This window comes from Zootermopsis nevadensis, unplaced genomic scaffold, assembly GCF_977971745.1.
Source record: "Zootermopsis nevadensis isolate Lab colony 2312 unplaced genomic scaffold, Znev_1.0 Znev_ptg000017l, whole genome shotgun sequence".
NCBI classification, from domain to species: Eukaryota; Metazoa; Arthropoda; class Insecta; order Blattodea; family Termopsidae; genus Zootermopsis; species Zootermopsis nevadensis.
In genome coordinates, this window is record NW_028259149.1 from 14326013 (window position 1) to 14345977 (window position 19965).

At 38.0% G+C, this 19965-nt stretch overlaps 1 protein-coding gene across 4 annotated transcripts; it reads right to left on the minus strand.

Annotated features, from left to right (window-relative positions):
* Positions 1–449: 449 nt before the first annotated feature.
* LOC110839293 (pickpocket protein 19) lies at positions 450–18241 on the minus strand. Of its 4 annotated transcripts, none has more exons than XM_087350873.1 (11): positions 17979–18237; positions 12928–13133; positions 11365–11568; positions 9457–9625; positions 8454–8599; positions 7085–7298; positions 6243–6510; positions 5642–5695; positions 5287–5416; positions 3462–3568; positions 450–2580 (listed from the first exon to the last, which is right to left on the minus strand). In XM_087350873.1, exons 1-11 carry the CDS (start codon positions 17994–17996, stop codon positions 2327–2329), a joined length of 1770 nt encoding a protein of 589 aa, XP_087206999.1. In that variant the 5' UTR covers positions 17997–18237; the 3' UTR covers positions 450–2326. The 4 variants fall into 4 exon arrangements, with proteins under 4 accessions (XP_087206999.1, XP_087207000.1, XP_087207002.1 ...); XM_087350874.1 differs by lacking the exon at positions 17979–18237 and adding an exon at positions 13474–14135; XM_087350875.1 differs by having other exon boundaries at positions 2456–2821; positions 17979–18241.
* Between the last annotated feature and the right edge of the window lie 1724 nt (positions 18242–19965).

Sequence of the window (19965 nt, forward strand, 5' to 3'; positions counted from 1 at the left end):
ATCGATCGATTTTCTAATACGTGAAATATTTTACTTTATTGTGAAGTGACTGAATACACACGTGTTAATATGTTTTCCAGGCAACTTCATAAACAAAAATAATAACTTTGTTGGTAATGTTCTATCTGCTTTTTATGGCATGGTACTTTTCCTTACCACTTTCAGTTCTTTATTTGAGGTATAATGTTTTAGTATCTTTCTTTCCTGTCAGAAGCGAAATGGTTTATAGATCGCCGTGTAAGAGTTAATTTGCATTGAAATTGGTTAGGCCAGGTGAATACGTGACAAGGGACAAAGGTTCACGTACAACTAATATTTTAAATATTTTTACATAAAATAATGTTTGCAGGCAAGGGTTCTCGATGAGATGGTTCGAAACCACTGCAGTAGGTGATGATGTGGGGAGGATTGGGGTACATAAAACACACCCATAAAAAGAAAATGCACTATTACTATTCAACGCGAAGACATTGAACAAAAACACCTTTTAGAGGGGTTATTTATTTACAAGTTTCTCTGTACAAAATTGCAATGTTCTATTATGATTGTGACTATGATGATGATAATAATAATAATAATTATGAACACAGCGAAGGCGCCTCTAAAGCATGTGAAAGATTAAAATCGGCGTTACCTATACCAATAATACTTATCTATATATTTTTATTTCAGTAAGACCGCACTACACAGACACATAACTGATTAACAGGCCTATAATTACAGTTTTACAAGCCTCGAAAGCTATAAATATACATAGTGCTTACTCTGCCTATTTTATCTTTAAGAATATTTTGTATGCAAATTCCCTATTGGCGCAAATGTGAAGGACAAAATTTGCCACAATACTACATTGTACGTATTCTGTATTGTAAATATTAAAACCATGCAAACTCTAGTCAGGGGTGGGCAAATGTATATTATTTAGGGGTCCGTCTGTTTGGAAGTGACGATGGGTAGAAATTCCTCGCGAGAAATAATATATAGTTAAAGTAGTTAGGAATGTATGCAAGGCGTACCAGTTGTGGAGGGTTCTGTCTGTTGTTACATCTAAGCATACTTGTTTAATGATTACTTCTTATAAGTTACGTAAAGCAGGCGACGAGAAATAATAAGAGCCTCCGAGATAAAATTTGATCAAAATCCGCACAGTACTTCCCTATATCTGAGATGGCACAACCTAAAAACAACTTATGTTTAATTATTTGGAAAACCGTAATGCACACTGAAAAGTTTCTCGGATATAACGTGATCTCCTATTTATGCACAACTTGTTCTAAACATTTTAAATATTTAGAGAGTTACGATCAAGGTGTGGGCATTTAAAGTACCCATTTATCGTTGTCCGATTTTAACCAAAACTGGAATGTGTTGACGAATTTTACTAAAACTTGCCAATATAAAATTGTATGAAAATTTGGTTCCCATTTCTGGAATTATTACATACCGACATTTGAAACGGACCTGCACGGTGAATGTAACAGGCGAATTTCTTTTTTGCAACTTCGTTTCACAATTGCATAATATTTTTTAAACATCGATTAATTATTTGCGATGATTTCAAAGATAGCATAGCCCTTTCACCAAAATATAGCCTAAATAAGAGCTGTATCAACAAATACCAGTGATTATCTACGCAAGAGCGCTGATACTAGTGTCTGGCTAAGTAACAGAATGGTGAGGTCACTAGTTCCGTTTCTTGCGACTTAAACATTCGCCATGGCTGAGATACAATTCGGACACAATATCGTCTACTCTTAAGCCGTGTTCTGTCAAGGCAATATTAGAACACACATGAAACAGTCTGGAATGACCCCACCCGATTTCTTCACTCCGACTTACAAACGAAGTAAACGAAAACAGTAATTATCTATTGATTAAACTCGCCAGACATGGGCCTCGTCCTCACGGCAGTCAGAACTAAAATCTCACATCTATATTCTTGTCTATTTTGTTACTTTACGTTTAATAGTGCTTCCTCTATATTCAATATGAATAATTAAAATTAATTAAGGTTTTATACTAACAATAGGCTTATATTCAGATCGCTACGGACCGGATTTAATTATTTGAGGGCCGCTCCCTACCCGCGGCCCGTAGTTTGCCCACTCCTGTTCTAGATCGATCCATCCAATGGCTCTGCAGCCCATATCGGGCCTTGGCCTCCTCCGATGTGGGAGGTTTCTTGGTCTTGCCTGTTCTAGATCAGTTGGTTGAAATCAAATTCCCTATTTTGTATTTACATTAGTTTAAAATCTGTAGCCCTGTCGCTTCAATAACACCTTGTCTATATTCTATACCGACGCTGCTATGAAATATGTACAAGCTATCAATATACCTGTGGCAACACTTTTTTTACTTTTTTAAACGAGGTTTTCATGCCCTCTGGTTTATAAAAGCGAACTGTATTCTGCTGCGTTGGATGGTTCATTTTCAGTTGTTGTGGGTTCGTCTTGGGATTGATTCTGTTGTTTCTTTCTGTCTTCCATAAACCGTAGAGCCGAAACGTCAGGAAGTAAACGAGTTCTGCCCCACTCAACAACGAGAAGCCAATGAAGAGACCTGCAATACCACCTAGAGACACTGCAAAAGAGAATAGCAATGTCTGACTCACAGCTTACGACGTCTCTGATTTTGGGGACTGGAAGTTACATCGGCGCTCGGAACAACATCTGGATAAGTGGGAATGATCAAAAGCCAAATACGAGCTGATTCCACCACGAGATCTGCAACAGAGAATCTCTCCCAGACAAAAGCTGCTTCTGTGGGTTGCGTGATAGTCCCTGTGGTCGACATCGACATCTCTGCAAGTCGCGAACACAGTCTAAGTGAAACATGCACAAAGTTTACATTTTAGAATTTATTTATTACGTATAGAATCCCTTCTTCAGAACCCCGTTATACTTTCGTGGATAAAGAACATGGGCAAAGTATTGGTTACCACAAGTAGAAAGTCTAACTTAAAATTAGCCGGTGGTTGTAACGAAGGAATTTCGAAATTATGAAAGCTAGTTGTCACAACGCATGATCAGTCCTCCTTTCTTAGTATTTTTAAACTTCCATCAAAGCAACAATAACATGGCGGTGCTGCGAAATTGTTACTATTTTCTTGTTTTCTTAAATTACAACATCTCAGACGCATGGGACATGGATTATCTAACAGTTTTTGATGTATAAAACTGTTTCGTGTAAACTCATGAAAAATACTCATCCCATTACGAAATGTTACTGAGATTGTAAAAAATACATTTAACTTACGCCCTCTAATAAACTCTCTGGTAGCAGAAACCGAAAGTTAAATACTGCTATGCATTGTACCACGGTCAGACACTGAACAGTATCTTCCGCCCGGTCAAATCCTCATCACTCTCTTTACTCCCATTTCAGAATTAGTCAACTTCTTTTTCCACTTTTCAAGTGACCATCCGTCACAGTTCCGTGGACATCCCATAGTGAGTCCGTACCTGTAAGGTCGAGCCAGCCGAACACCACGTCAGTGCGATATTGAACTACCGTAGGCTGTTTGAAGTGCACATCCAGCAACACTTGGTCCTCGCCGGTGTTGAAACCTCTACACAAAGAGGATACAACGACGCTATCAGGAATATACAACTTAGTAATCAACCATTTACATGCATAATTCTATTAACAGAGTATCCGAATTCATTGAATGTTTCCAGAAACGAATCAAATTTCAATCGCGAAGAAATTATAAGAAGAAGATGGCTGTCTTCTGTGGTGTAGCGCCGTGTAGTCTGGTAGCAGTTTACCAACGTTTGAGAGGTCTTTGCTGCCTCCATAATCAGGGGGATGAGCCCTGACGGCGAAGGCGCTACAACCCAGAAAACAGGCATCTTCGTACTCAAGGCAGTGAAAACCTCAAACTCTACTAGATTATGAGATAAATTCTTGGAATGCTTATCACCGTTCACTCCTATGAAAAGAGGGTGTGAGGAGTCCAGGAGAATAACGAATCTAAGAGAGAGGAAATGACCAGAGGATGGAGAAAATTACAAAATGAGAAACTGCATAGCTCCCAGGATACTCTTCACCACTTACCATATCGCTGACCAAACCAAGGACGGTGAAATGGGTGGACAAATGGCGCGTTGATAGGAAATATAAAACTGATTCAAAATTTGGATCGGAAACTCTGAAGGGAAAAATCACTCAGAAATCTAGAAGAAGATGGGAGGAAAATATTTAAGTGAATCTTAAAGAAATTGTGACGGGATTCAACTGGAACAGAACGGGGTTCCGTGTTGGCTATTGTGAACACGGTAGCCACTGAAACTTCGAATTCCATAGAAGCGTGACATTGCTTGGCTACCTGAGCGATATTAATTTATCAAGATCGGTTATGGCAACGTAAGAAATTTCTGTGCCAAACTCAATTGTTTCTTATTCCTGACCATGAAATGCAAACAACAGTCTCCATGTGGCAGTCAAGAAATTCCCCGATTTTTATGTTATTTCAAGCTTCATTGCTGTATTTACAAGAGCTCGCAACTGGTCCCTGTTCTGAGTCCGATTAATCCAGCCAATACCTTCACACCCAATTTCGTTAAGGTATATTTTATTGTCAAGCCGAGTATACGACAATCGACTTTTCAAAGAATTTCCTGCACCTTGGAGTGAGTGAGACATCTAGGTCTTCCGAGTTGTCTACTCCCTTCAGAATCTAAACCAGAATTCTACATTTTAATATTATCATCCAATCTAAACGTGGGCCTCCCAAGTGGCCCCTTCCTTTCAGGGTTCTCGAACAAACATTTTCATGCGGTTATCATTCCCATGCGTGCTACATGCCTCGCCTATAGCATCCTTCTGGATTTGGTCATCCTCACAATGTGTGGCAAAGAGTACAATTATGAAGCTTCTCATTATACAGGTTTCCGCGGTCTCTTGTTATAACATCCCTCACCACGAAACACCTACTACTCGTTCATTTGCGAACATACTATCTCAACAAAAGTTGCGAGTTTTTCCTATATCTTTTACAGCATCAAATGTAATAGCTCTACCAATACGTAGCACTAAGTGTTGCTTGAAACTCAAACGTTCACACAGCCACCATGTTGGTAATTTATAAAAACTGAAAAGTGCGAAAACGGAATGACATCTAGCGACGTAATGTTCATATCATATTTTATGGAAATTCGTGTGTTTATTCAAAATGTGTAACGGGAAACAAACAAAGCAATTCTCCACTTTATCGCTACTCCAATGCCATAACAGCAAAAGTGTATACTCAACCCTGGATGCATTTTAACCCAGAAGCAAGCTTACCCTTGGGTTACATAGAACTCTGACGTATACTCCATCCGGTCGCAGTCGGGTTCGCATTTGCAGACCATTCCATCCTGTCCGTCATCGAAGAAAGGGTTGTCTCTTTCAGGCTTTTCGTAATTAAATATATCTGTAATAAATTACATTACTCCTATATTAGCTTTGATAAATAATGGTTAGTTTATTAGATAAATCGCGATGTATTCTACCGAAAATTGAAGTCAGTTTGCATTCAACTGGCTAAGGTGTTCGTTCTTCTCCTGAACAGCTTTTAAAACAAGCTGTATCGAAATAAATAACATTGGCCTGTACGGAAGACAGAAGGGAGTAAGCGAGAAGATATTCTGGAACTTACCGTTGAATTCCGATAAGCATATAAGCCCAAAAATGTCGCACACTGGCAGGTACCCTGAGAACAGAAGAATAAGTTAATTGTCTTTCGTTCACTTGGGCAACGGCCGATATTTGTTTGTTAAACAAAATATATTCTTAACACAGCCTATTTTCTTAAGAGCCACGGTGGTCTAGCGGTTAGAACGCTGGCCTTGTAATCCTGGGGTCTAGGGTTCGATTACCGGCGGTGCCCGAATTTATAACTTGTGTTGGGCAAGGCCGTGGTCTAGGCAACACGGAGTTTTCCTCCGTTGCATCCCAACAATTACTCCATTCACACACAGAAGAAGGCAATGGCAAACCACTTCTGGATCATCTGCCAAGAACGTATATGAACAGGTCCCAGTCCGAGAAAAGGATGGAAGGATCCTGTTCATATGGACCTGTCGTCAGACAGAACACTAAATAAATGAATAAAATTTTCTTAAGATCTAACTCTGTGACAGAAAAATCCGGTGGATCAACAATGCTCATCAGAATCCGCCAATGGACACATTCATCAACTTGTTTCATCCACAACCCGTTCCAATTCGAATAAGGAGCGAATGATAATCGGTCCACACCTTCGGTGGGGAAGAAGAATGGTGTGCAGTTGCAGTACAAGAGCGTACTGTGGCGATGACACTCGGCTATGCAGTTGACATGGCGGTACTTGGGGAATCCCAGCGCCTTGCGCTCATTCTCGTATAGGCACCGACGTCGCTCGATGCTTAGATCGTGTACCTGAGGCGTCGTGTACGTCACCTGGGCAGCCAGCGAAATCTGAGCGGTGCTGCCAGACGTGACATCCGTACCCAACACTGGAAAGTCGTACGGACTGGTCACAAATACCTGTGCAACAACGTAGCATTTGTTAAACCTTCACCGATTGATTCATTCGGCGTTCTTTTGAATTTTTTTGAACTCCGTAGGCCATACAGTTTGGAATGGCCGGGTGATTTTTGAAGTAGACAACTCCATGGAGAAGGACTTTCCAAAGAAAATAATAGTCGCTGAACTGATCAAAAAAATCCGCCTTTTATGGAACAGGAAGGTTCGTTACAGTGTTTACAAAATGGCGCCACCGGCCAAAATTCTCAGCCAGTTTAATATAGTCAATACCTTCACATCCAATTTTTAAATAAATTTACTATTTTCTCATGTTTGATCGGTCCCTTGACACCACGGCAACATTTTTTAATAATCTCGTCATAGAAAATGTAGGCATCGTAAGATAGTTTTTTGTTTAACCCCCGATAACTAATTCCACACATTAGTACCACATTTACAACTTTTAGCTTAGTCACATTTCTAACAACTCTATAAGGTCCAAGTTATTAATAAATTACAGAGTTATATATATATATATATATATATAATGGTATTCTGAAGAGCATTTTCAGGTTTTCCAGGCGGCAGTACTCACTATGACTCCTGAGGAATATTCAAGTGTAGGAATTGGCGGGATGTGTTCGGGGAATGTATTGATCTTGATTCTCAGACCGCTCCACATTCCTGACGTACTGGTCCGTCGAGGTCTGAGGTCCTCATTCTTACATCCTGGATCATCATCTGAGCACTTCTCTTGGTTACAGTGTTGATCACCGGATCGGCATTTCTCCTGAAGCCTACTTGTCTTTCTGACGAAATCCAAAGCATACGTAAGAAACTTCAGAACACATGATTTTCTTGAAAAAATTATAGTTTCTCAGATTCTTCAAGAAATTTCCCGCTTTCATTAAATCCGTTGAAGTTCATAATCATGTTCTCAAAAGTACGTCATTAGTCCCCAATTCTGATTAAATCGGAATCAGCCCACAACCTATTTCACTAAGATCCATTTTAATAGCATTATTCTATCTACGCCTTGTTCTACCAAGTGCTGTCTTCCCTTAAAATGTTGTATTCATTCTCCTTCTCTCTTTTCGTTCCACATGTCACGTCTTGTCATCAACCTTGATTTTGTCACTCTAATATTGGGTAAAGTCTCGGGCCTTCAAATAACGAAGGTCGTCATTAATAATTACCTAAATTTCTCAACTATTGCTGCTAACTTATACGGATATATTACCTTCAGCACTTCAATCTCAAACACACTCAGTTTTTATCTTACAGCTGCGTGGTCATACTGGCGGCGGGTAGGCCATATCTGGCCCGGAACCACTTGTAACCACGCGAAATTACTTGTTAATTTATTACTAATTACTGCAAAACTAATATATTTTGTTTATTCCAGAGGATTTTAAAAAAACGTTCGTGATTATTAACCCGTCCGCTGGTTTACGTACAAGAGCCACAAATGCTATTGACTTTAAACCCCTACCGTAAAATGTAAGCGTTCTATTCAATTAAACGTGTGTCAGATTCAAGTTGTTGCAGGATAACATTTAAAATGGTATGTAACTCTACAAAAATTTGTGTATCTTTCAATAAAATTGATATTTGTGCAAATATTTCTAGAATGTTTGATTTCTGATTTAGTTTTGTTAAAGATAACTAATATTTGTTATTACTTTCCATTAAAAGTGTTATAAAAAGTTTCTTGGCCCTTGGATCCAACAAGAAAACTATTCTTGGCCCGAGCGGATAAAAAGTTGGACTACCCTGACTTTGACCAAGTTTCATAATAAATATTATATCGGGCAGTTCGTGTTTCAATCCATACTGTAACTCCGAGTTATTCACTACAGTTATGTTTGTTATCTGATATCTCCAAACATCTACACGTATAAAAATATTCGAAACTGTCTGACGTGAAGATGGTGGCATAACAAGAAGGCGCTGTCTGTACTTACGATCGTCGATATTGTGAAGTCTCTGAATTGAAGGAATAACAGAAGCCGTATTCCGTTTTCTGCATCTCGAAGAGCGAACAACAGTCATAAAACATATTTCGCCACCAGCATTTCTCGACGAACAGTTCTTCACACGAACTCATCACCTGCCACAGCACCGAACACAATAAATTATTTCTTACTCCAGTCTCGTTAACTCCATAACGCAGGATCGTCGATGAAAGCTGATAGCAGATCTATAAGCCACGTATCAGACATCAGACATCTCCCTGCACCGTGTATGTCATTTCTCCATGAAGACGTTTTTGTTTTAAAGGAGAAGTGCGACTCTCTTCCGGTAAATATCCGGTTTTAATCCCAGATGGGGACTAATTTGTCGGTTTTCTTTCGTCTATAAAGTTAAAACCAGGAAAATAAAGCCACAGTCACTGCGCGCCATTATTTGCTATATAAACCCATGCTCGATTTGGCGTCGTAAATTTTTACTTACTTCATTTAACGACGCTTTCTCAACTACGTGAATAAGACAGCGTTAAATAATACGATAAATGACGAACTGGGAGATACGTGGAAGGAATTGTCACGATGTATTTAACGATTTTCATGATACGAAATTAATAACTCGACTTGAAGGATATTTCTTCCTTATATCTTTCGTATTACATACTCAATGCAAGAACAAATAATATACACGAACCGCGAAAAACACATCGGCGGACCGAAAGGTTAAAAGTCCCTGACCATTGATGAGATTCCGCCACGAATTATGTAGTGGAACTGATTTCACACTATGGCTAATATTTTTACCGCCGTGACTAGGAATTAAGGAGCAAGGAACGTTATTTAGTGCAATCAGTACACTTCCAACCAAGAAAAACCACGAACATGCAGCATGGACGATACCCACAACAGGATGTGAACCCAACACCTCTGGGAGACGATGCGTGTTAACAGCCACATTTCTAAGTTCATTTTCACAAAGGTTAACAAAATATAACCGTACCTCCATCATGAGGAATGTCACGTTGAGACCAGCCAGTCTTTCCGCGTCTTCTATGCTGTTCCCAAAATATTTGGTAATCATGTCGAAATCTCCAAAATTCACCAGTGATAACCCAAAAACCAGCCGGTAGAAGGCGTTAATAGTAATATTGTCTGCATCTGGTAGGTACCTTTAACATACAATTGTTTATACGAATCATTGCAAAAGAGGCTTCAGACATCTGCAAGCCCTTCTGTTAATCGATCCAGTTTCACCGTTTACGTGTTCTCTGCACGAATTAAGAGACGCGCTGTGTGAAGACCCTTCTTCAGAACCCAAACGAATATTTTATCTCAATAATCACACAATGAAATATTATTAAATTTGATGATAGGAGATTGTAATACATACTGTCTGTAGATTTTCATTTTCTTCCATATTGGATGATATAAACCTGACTTTACGTGACGTGTGATCCTAACATATCATTATTTCTCAACTTGAGACCTCTGTAAAGAAAACTGGTACCGGTACATTACATCATATAAAATCATTAACATCATTATTTTAGTAGGTTCTGAGGTTTTTTCTCCTCGTTATTTTAGATGTAGGCTACTGTAAATTTGATTTCCAGGGGCGAAACACTGTGAAAAACAAAACAAAAAATTATTTTGTCCTACTTTCGTGGTGCAGTGGTACTCCATGCACTGGAATACAACAGAAACCATCAGATAAAATGCATCGTTAGCCATTCAGTGTGAGCCAGTTACTTTTTCGCTCAACGCGAGTGAAAATCATACAAACTGTGAGAGTTATTGATTTATAAATCAGGTGGAGTGCGTATTTGTCACGAAGCTTTGAAGGGTTTACAGTTTTAGTATGCAGGCTTACTTGGCTAGACTAACGCCATCAAATACAATTACTTACTGGGCCAATCTATTTCGTCTGTGCGTGTTTCGGCTGATCTCAGATGACTTCAGTTGATTTTCACTGCAACTATGTTGAAATTGTTACACGTTTTACAACCACTTATTAATGCATATCCCTAAATTATTTTTCGTGTTATTGTATGGCTATTCCTTACGTTTCTTTCTTTTCACGTTGTCATTTTCCGTGGAAATTAAAAATCTTATATGTAACATTTATAAAATATTCTTAACAATTATTTATTTTAATCCGTCTGATCACAATATTTAAAATTTCTTATAATTAAGATAATAAAATATCATCGATGTTCCATATCGATTGATCGATTTACATTTCATAACATTTACACAACATGTTTCGGTTTTTATAAAACCATCATCAGGTGTAAAATATATCTAAGAACTTAAAACTCAATTATGATTTCTGTAGTATTTTGGTGATGTTTCATTACGTTTGTTTTTCCATTTTTGGGCGAAGGTGTTGTTTTTCTTAAATGTTATTAGATGTACATATCGGCCAAAGATGTAGGAGTGAGTGTCCCGATACGTCCAGAAGTACTAGTGTCTTCGAATAGGTGTGGGTCAATAAGTTCTTAGATATATTTTACACCTGATGATGGTTTTATAAAAACCGAAACATGTTGTGTAAATGTTCCGAAATGTAAATCGATCAATCGATATGGAACATGAATGATATTTTATTATCTTAATTATAAGAAATTTTAAATATTGTGATCAGACGGATTAAAATAAATAATTGTTATAATATTCACAATATGACGCAATTACACTATCTTAAAAATATTCTTTCTATCCTTATACCTTGTTCTTCGTTGTCCCACCCCCCAAATGGGTCTCTTTGGCAATATTTTCTAATGATGAGTCATATGTGTTTCTTTTTGGTTTCTTCGTGGTTACTAAGAGTAGAGATACTAGCATCTGATGGCATTAATTTCGTATATGATACAACGGCAATGAGTACGACATCCTTAGGGTTACTTACGTCTCTTGAAAGCGCACTGCTTTATCCCACCGCGCGTGGTACACGTTACAAACGGTGACTGCAGGAAAAGGGAGATACTCGATTTGGTAATTTGTGCTTTCCAGCACAGTCATGGTAGGACTCGTCTGGTATCGGGTCCATATGTTCGAAGACGTGTACAGCGCTCCGGCGACGGCAATGGTGCACAAGAATATCCAGATGCATCTGCAAAGTATACAATTATAGGAACACAAACTGACGGATTCTTACTCAAGATGTGAAGCCCAATCAGCCAGGAACAGCCAGATGGTTAGGGAGTCATATATTATGGATGAAAGAATAATAACTTATTTATTCTATTGATGTCTTCTTCACCTCATTCTCCTTTTCTCCCACCTCTTCGCTCTCTTGTTCCAGTTTATTTCTAACTTACATTTTATCCTCCATCTCCTTCGACTTAATTCTCTCCAGCCTCTGAAGTATTTCTCTGACAGAAACTAATTTTCAAACGAAATTTTCACGTGGACAGAGACATGAAGTTTAATGCAGAACGAAATTCTTGATATTATTGGACAAATATACCATCTCCTAGGCCACACAATTCTTAATCGGGGTGTAACAGTACCATAATTCTTAACTTGTCTGTTTTTGTGAAGAATGGAGGGGATGTGACAGGTAACAGCTTCTCCCTGCAGAGGATTAAATCTCACGGCAGCTCACGTGGGATTTGTGGCAAACAAAGTTTTACTGAAACTTAATTTTCAACCGAGTACTCTAGCCCTCCCCTGCCAATCAACATTTCACCGATGATTCTTATGGAATTGTCGCCGTTGATGTGTGCGAAAGGTTCGACCAATCAACTTGTTATCTAAACTTCTGCCATCAACAGTTTGACCTTGTAAATGGTTTCACTCGGTGCACACACGTTAACTGAATAGAACAAAATGCAGTTAAAATAGATAATAGAAGTTCTTGGAGAACTAATGGTGCCTACTTTCCTTAACATGATTCAACAGAGCCTTATGAGGTTAAGTTAGAAGGAACCACAAATCAATATCACGATACAATTTAGTGATTCATACTTTTTTATAATTTCTACTAACACACACTCCCACATAAGCTCAGTATTTCGCAGGCGTCGCCATATCTGTACTTGTGAATTTATTTTAAAAAATATAATTCAAAATTCGCAGATTAATCCACGATTTATCTTCACGCCACATTTTACGTGTCTTCTCTAATTGTTCATCAGTTATTACCATAAAATTCAAAGCTAAAATATGGGTATATTTAACACTACAGACATATTGTTGATTCACATTCTCTAAGGATATTAATTAAACACAATTTGCAAAATGACAGAAAAATTTAAAAAAAGAATAAAAATTGATTGGCCTCTATTGATATGATGTTTACACCACGTGTAATATAAATTCGCTAGTTGGTTCAGATTTAAAGAGGAAAATAGACTCGTGTACATGCTTACATGATGTGATCGTGCGGAAAAGAGGCTTGTGAACTTATTCAGCGATATCAGCTAACATAAAAATCAATTAACCTAAAAAAATATCGAAATCACATTACCTTTCTGCCCAATGTCGTCCATCTTCTGCGACATAACGCAATCCATGCAGGGAAGAGTTGATGAAGTAATCTCGCAGGAAGTGTAATATGAACCCGCATTTCACCATCTGACATGGCGAGCGTTTTGTGGGATGTTTCGCTTTCTTATTTCTTTGGCTTTCCTTCGAGTTTAATCCCACGACTTTCATGCTCTGTAACCTGAAAGACTAGATAAACAAACACTTCAAGGTTAGAGCAACTTCATGATCGCTCTTGCAATCTATTTGAAGAACGACATTCTCGTGAAGCTAATAACAAAATAACGTTTCACGCTGTGTGCGCCTGAGGACTTCTGGATTCGAACCCGACTGAAACGTATCTTCCTTTCCTCTCTCCCAATCACCCTCAGCACTCTGGAGGTCTACTGATTTATCCAAATCAGCTATTTTCCAAGAAAGAGAAACTTTACAAATCATTCAATAAACCTAGTAACACTAGGAAGTTCAGAAGTAATCAAATCCTGAAAATAATTAAAAGTTCTTGGTATTTTATTTTTAATTTTCCTACCAGACACGTTTCACGCACACTGTTCGCTGTCTGTTAACGTAACATGTTTCGAACTAACGTGGCCATCGCCAGGAGTTGAAAGTTCATCTCACACACGCATTTATTATAATACTGATCAAACGACGTATTTGCAGTTGGTTATATTCGCGTTTACTACGTCGTGTGTAAGGAGAAAGCCTCGATTCGTTTAGAGCTGCTGCGTATTTCACATCCGCCTGACCGTAACGAAGTCTAACTACATATTTCGAGTGACAGTTACAGCCCCCATGAAAAAGAGCAGTGCGTGTTTGTGATACGATTTTCGCGTGTCTGAACCCGGCACATATAGGCTGCACTCTAAGCTTTATTGTCTGTTTGTTTTCCTCGAATACTTTGTTTTGCATAGTTACCCATAAACGCAATCGAACATAATACTAGCCATACAATCCAGATGTTGAAGATTTCTGTCTTCTGGGTCTGGTCGATGTTTACCGACGTTTCGGAGGTCATACTGCCTCCGTCATCAGGGCGATGAGTATGAAGATTCCTGTCTTCTGGGTTGTTGCGCTGTGTAGTCTGGTCGATGTTAACCAACGTTTCAGAGGTCATACTGCCTCCATCATCAGGGCGGTGAGTATGAAGATTTCTGTCTTCTGGGTTGTTGCGCTGTGTAGTCTGGTCGATGTTTACCAACGTTTCAGAGGTCATACTGCCTCCATCATCAGGGCGATAAGTATGAAGATTTCTGTCTTCTGGGTTCTTGCGCTGTGTAGTCTGGTCGATGTTTACCGACGTTTCAGAGGTCATACTGCCTCCGTCATCAGGGCGATGAAGATTTATGTCTTCTGGGTTGTTGCGCTGTGTAGTCTGGTCGATGTTTACCAACGTTTCAGAGGTCATACTGCCTCCATCATCAGGGCGATAAGTATGAAGATTTCTGTCTTCTGGGTTCTTGCGCTGTGTAGTCTGGTCGATGTTTACCGACGTTTCAGAGGTCATACTGCCTCCGTCATCAGGGCGATTAAGATTTATGTCTTCTGGGTTGTTGCGCTGTGTAGTCTGGTCGATGTTTACCGACGTTTCAGAGGTCATACTGCCTCCGTCATTAGAGTGTGAAGATTTCTGTCTTCTGGGTTGTTGCGCTGTGTAGTATGGTCGATTCATCGCCCTGATGATGGAGGCAGTATGACCTCTGAAACGTTGGTAAACATCTACCAGACTACATGGCGCTACAGCCCAGAAGACAGCTCGTCAAGAAAATATGACAATTACGTACATTCGGTAAAACGATACGACGTTCGCAATGGACGACCAGAGCGTCGTGATGTCTGTCTGTCTAATGTACCTTCACTTCAGAGCTGCCGCCGGCTGCAGAAGGCGCACAAAACAAACATTTGACCTTTGCACCACAGATGACATTCTTTTGTAATTAGGATGCCGATGAGAACAAATGAAGAACAGAGCAACTTTATCAAACAGCCTACGTGGCCTGCAGAGATTCGTTACTTCACCGTCCCAGTTACTGGATACATTTGTTTACGTTGTGCGGTCCTCGTATCGAGTTATAACGATGTTTAACAAACCTGCAGAAAATTACGGCATATTTATAATGTTTCTCGGTAACATAATATCCAAGTACCTTTCGCTTACTTTGGTAGTCCTTGACAAGGGCATGTTATTGTTAGGGCCCTAAAGTTCTTATTTTAAATTTCTATGTAAGAAACTTAAGTAACAAACTCCATGGAGAGAGAAGATGATATAAGAAGATAAAGAGTCGCGTTTTTGCCTTTTATGGGAACCGAAGGTTCACAAGAACCCAACATTGACCCATTTCCTGTGCCAGACTAATTTATTCAACATCCTCACAACCTATTTATTTAAAATTAATTTTAATATAACCTTCCATATACTCATGGATTCCAAAAAGGTCTCTTCCTTCCAGGTTTTCGAATTGAATGATTTATTTATTTCAAAATTTGTATGAATAATTAACTATATATTAATTAATTATTATAAGAGTTAATATTAATTACGTAAGACGTAATTGCATTTTACATTCCGCGCTGTATCAAAACTCCTCAACCCCTGATGATTCGTCCCTCACGACAGAACTTCAAGGGTCGTTTGTCCAATGACGTGTTTCTAAAAACTTACGAAGGAATGTATCAGAACCTACGGAAGACGCAGTTCTGAACAATGTAGAATACTGGTTTTACACAAATAGACTGAACAGTGGCGTATACAGGTCACCAATTACTGACAGGATGAAAAAATCAAGGACGCTTCCATGGGCTGATTATGTGGCTTGGATGGAACAAACATCAGGCACATAATTTAATTGGGAGGATAACATTAACATGGATCTTTAAAACATATAGGTTATAAGGATGAGAGGTGGATGTATCTGGCTCAGAATCGTGTCCATTGGCAGACTTTAATATTAACGGATTCAATTACCATTTTTTTAGATACCTGATTAATTTGTCAATTAGTTTCCTACCGAATATGATGCAGGAGTGTCAATCATTATGCCCCATGAACAGCCAATCATTCATCTAGCTGAACTAATCAGTGTCTTCCATCTTGGATAATGTAACTGTCATAAAACATACGAATGTATTATCTAAAAACTCCGCTTTACGTTTCGATCTTTGTAGCCTTTATATAGTTAGATGGACAGATTGCTACATAGCTATAAACGTGTACAAAAATACATGGAGTCCGTTAATATCGCAGATAAAACGGAAAATATTAAAATGTTGAGCTTCATTACCAATAGTAAATAGATGTCCGGTACATTACAATGACAGATATATAAATATTTAAGGACTGTTAATATTGTAGATAAAATAAAAGGTCTAACTACTGATTATAGTTAATTAAACCTCGATCCTTGTTTCAACACCTCAACAATTTAGTATTTTCAATTTTATCTACGATATTGAAGGACTCCGTGTGTTTACATACATACACATTCAGTAATTATATTATACATAAACTCCTATGTATTATTAAAATTGTGTACCTGTATGTATGTTGGCTTATAGCTCGAAAATGTATGAACCGATTTGCACCAAACTTGGCATGATTATTCCGTGAGACCAGAAAGAGATTTTAGAAAAGTCAAAAATGATATCATCGATCATCAGTCGACATATTGTCGATTTGTTTGGCACATGAGAATCGAAAAATATATCGCTGAACTCATTATGGCAAGTTACGTAAGAACGAGATGCCAGGTAGTGTTTGTCAACAAATGCTAATTGCACATGTGAAAATGATACATCTGCACTTCGATTGTTTGAAGAAAGCTTGGCGCGAGCAGGTTACAACATGACATGACGTGCGTGGTCTCTTGTTTTCTCACAACGATACTGTGTTTATTAATACAATTGTACTGAAGTGCAACCATAAATAAATATTTTAATATGGGTTGCGTGACGTTACGATCATTCTATATTACTATATTACTAATTCAATAGTGTTTTTTTTTATCTGTATTTCGGCAAATCCATCTGACTATGGCCGTAAATGTTTAAACATGTAGTGGAGTTTTTAGATAATTCATTCATATGTACTGTGTTTGTCGCCTTTAATTCTCATGTCACAGCACTATAATTCTCATAATGTCACAGCACTATACGCAAAGTAGACTACATGAACCTGTTATCTAACGGTAATATACACGCGATCATCCACTTCTGTCGAATGAACTTGAAACTTCTGTGCTCAGATTCTACTAACGGACAACACAATTTGCTGTAAAGTAGCTGATAAATCGATTCAAAGACTATATCAGTGTTATTCTCGATCGGCAAGACGTTACACAAATTAAATAAAAACTTTACGCGTTCAATGAAAAAACATGTTTTTGAGTAATCGTACCGAGTATAATGGGTGTCCCGTCGACGTTTCGGAGATCGTTATAGTATACATATTAAATTAATTACGATGAAATTCAAATGTTAGGCGTCTTTCATATTGATTATTATTTCTTAAATCGATACGTATAACATTTGTCTCTCATTAAGCTCTAGAAGTTACACTTTCGCCTATAAATCTTTCAGACGTGAAATGTAATGCCTGTTAACAAAAATAAATCTCTGCAGTTTACTGGGCCTGTATCTACAATACACAACCATCAAGGCCAGTAAGACAGTCCAACGCAAAATCACAAAGCATACGTTTGTAAAACGTGTATAGGCCTGATTGAGATTTTGAAATTCTCAAGATGACGAGTATGGATGCCGGTAGCAAATATTCCCGTCTAGATAGTAGTGAGCCTCCAGGCCACTAAAACTGGAGGGGAAACGAGTAGCTTGTCCACAAAACACAGCAGTAATATATTATTTTAGGCCTATTATTATAATAATAATGTTTTTATAATATTGTGTTTCATTTATTTTGGTGCTTGTCTGTAATTGGCTTTTCAGCTGTTTGTCAAGCGCTTTAGCCTTTAAAGAACCAGGCAGGCCCGATTTAATAAATTAATTGAACTACGATTATTAATATTATTATTGAATTACCTTAGGAATGTGGTACATTTCCGCACAACCTGACTTCCGGACCAGGACTCGCCAATGACAAAGATGGCTGTATTTCGGATGTAGCTCCGTGTAATCTGGTACTAACCGAAATAAAACGCTGGCCAATATCTACTAGTCTAAAAGGTGCTACATTCCATAATACAACTATCTTCATCCGTAAGTCTCCAGTACTGATTAACGTATACCTTCCAATTCTTCACATTATATGTAATATTCATTTTAAACATCGCAAAGAAATACTGCCATATATAAATACCTGAATATGTAATCCGATGCAAGGAACTGCACAGAGAAACGAAATCAACTGACATAACCTCAATATTCATACATGGGTGCGTAGAGCTTATTGTATCTCGCAATCAAATGTTGATAGGAAGTTTATAATAGTTCAAAGTGATTTATTGATATCAAGTAAACTGTCACAGCTGACGACAGTTTGCTGTTTTTCATTGTCAAGCGATGACATCCAACATTATTGCCACAATCTACGCTTCCAACCGACGTACAAATAGTTTAATAATATTAAATTGTCCCCAATGTTGAATTAACAGCCTAACTGACATAGGCTATTTTAATGATTATGAGAAATAGGCCTAATTCGAACTGAAAATCAATTCCGAATTATCCCTTCACAAATATGAGTGGACTGGCTGAGAAGAAGATTCCAGTGTATGTAGCATATACAACCAGGTACTTTGTCGTCATCGCCATTTTGTACGTTTCAATATATACACAGCTCTGTCATATTTAATAAAAACTCTTGAAGATGTATTTATAATCTTCCGCGTAACAAATTCAACACATAAATGACTGGTTGAGTTATAAATGACTTGACTGTAATGCTTATTTCTGTCAACATGTTAATTACCAACTAACTGAACCTATACTTTGGTAGCAACATTTCCTCCACAGCGTCATAACTCATTCTCCAAGTAATCGTTTATGAAAACGTTTGCACTAAATGAAGGCGAGAATGACATTAATTAAACAAAGAAATGTTTTGCATCTACCTCTAAACCTTATAGTTGATTGATTATTCGACATTATTGACTACGCGTGACTGAACATGCCAAGTAAAACAAATCAAAACTTTAAGATTGATTTTTCCCAAAATTACGATATTTGCTAAACTCTAAATGTGGTTCTTCTGAAATTATATACTGCACCTTGTAAAATTTACTATAGTTTATTACCCTAAATAATACTACTGTAGCTGCCATGTGAACTTTTTATGTCCTGAAATATTATGTAATGGTAATATTATTTTAAAATTTGCAGCTTCCTTCAATTTTTGGGCTGTAAAATGAAATTGCAGCATGCAAAATAAGAATATCTTTCTGTTTGATTGGAATGTCTAAGCATATAAAATTTGCTATAGAGGAAGGTTATGAATATGCTTAGATATTATATGACACTTCCTACCCCATCATCTGTTTTGGATTCTTCATTACTGCTTGCAAAGCCTACATTTCAAGTTCTTCGCATTTTTTCCATAACTGTAACCACAATCCCTAAAGATTGTGTTGTCACAAACAACATTTCTTGAAATTTCTTTAAATGTCAGTGATGCACCGCACGCTTTTGGCGTCTGGTCACTCAGTTATGTTTGGCCGTCTTTTCCCCTTACAGTTCTGATATGCTGCTTGAAGTGCAACGGTGTCTTCATATTTAATGAGGATACGCTGCTTTCACATTTCTGTGGAAATTCTCTTTCAAATTAATTTCACTCAATATGCCAAGAAGCTTCCATGATGCTGGTATCATTATTCAGCTCTAAGCGAGCTCTACAAATTTTCTGTCCAATATATTAATTTATCAAAGCTGTCTACCTTTATCCACACCTTTCCTTTGTAAGCGAAGAAACTTTTTCACTTTATAGAGTGCTTTCTGAATCTTTGCACACCCTGTAATTGTTTTCACATTTTCTTCAGTAGCCTTCGCCACTCTTTCCCGATTTTTGCAAAGT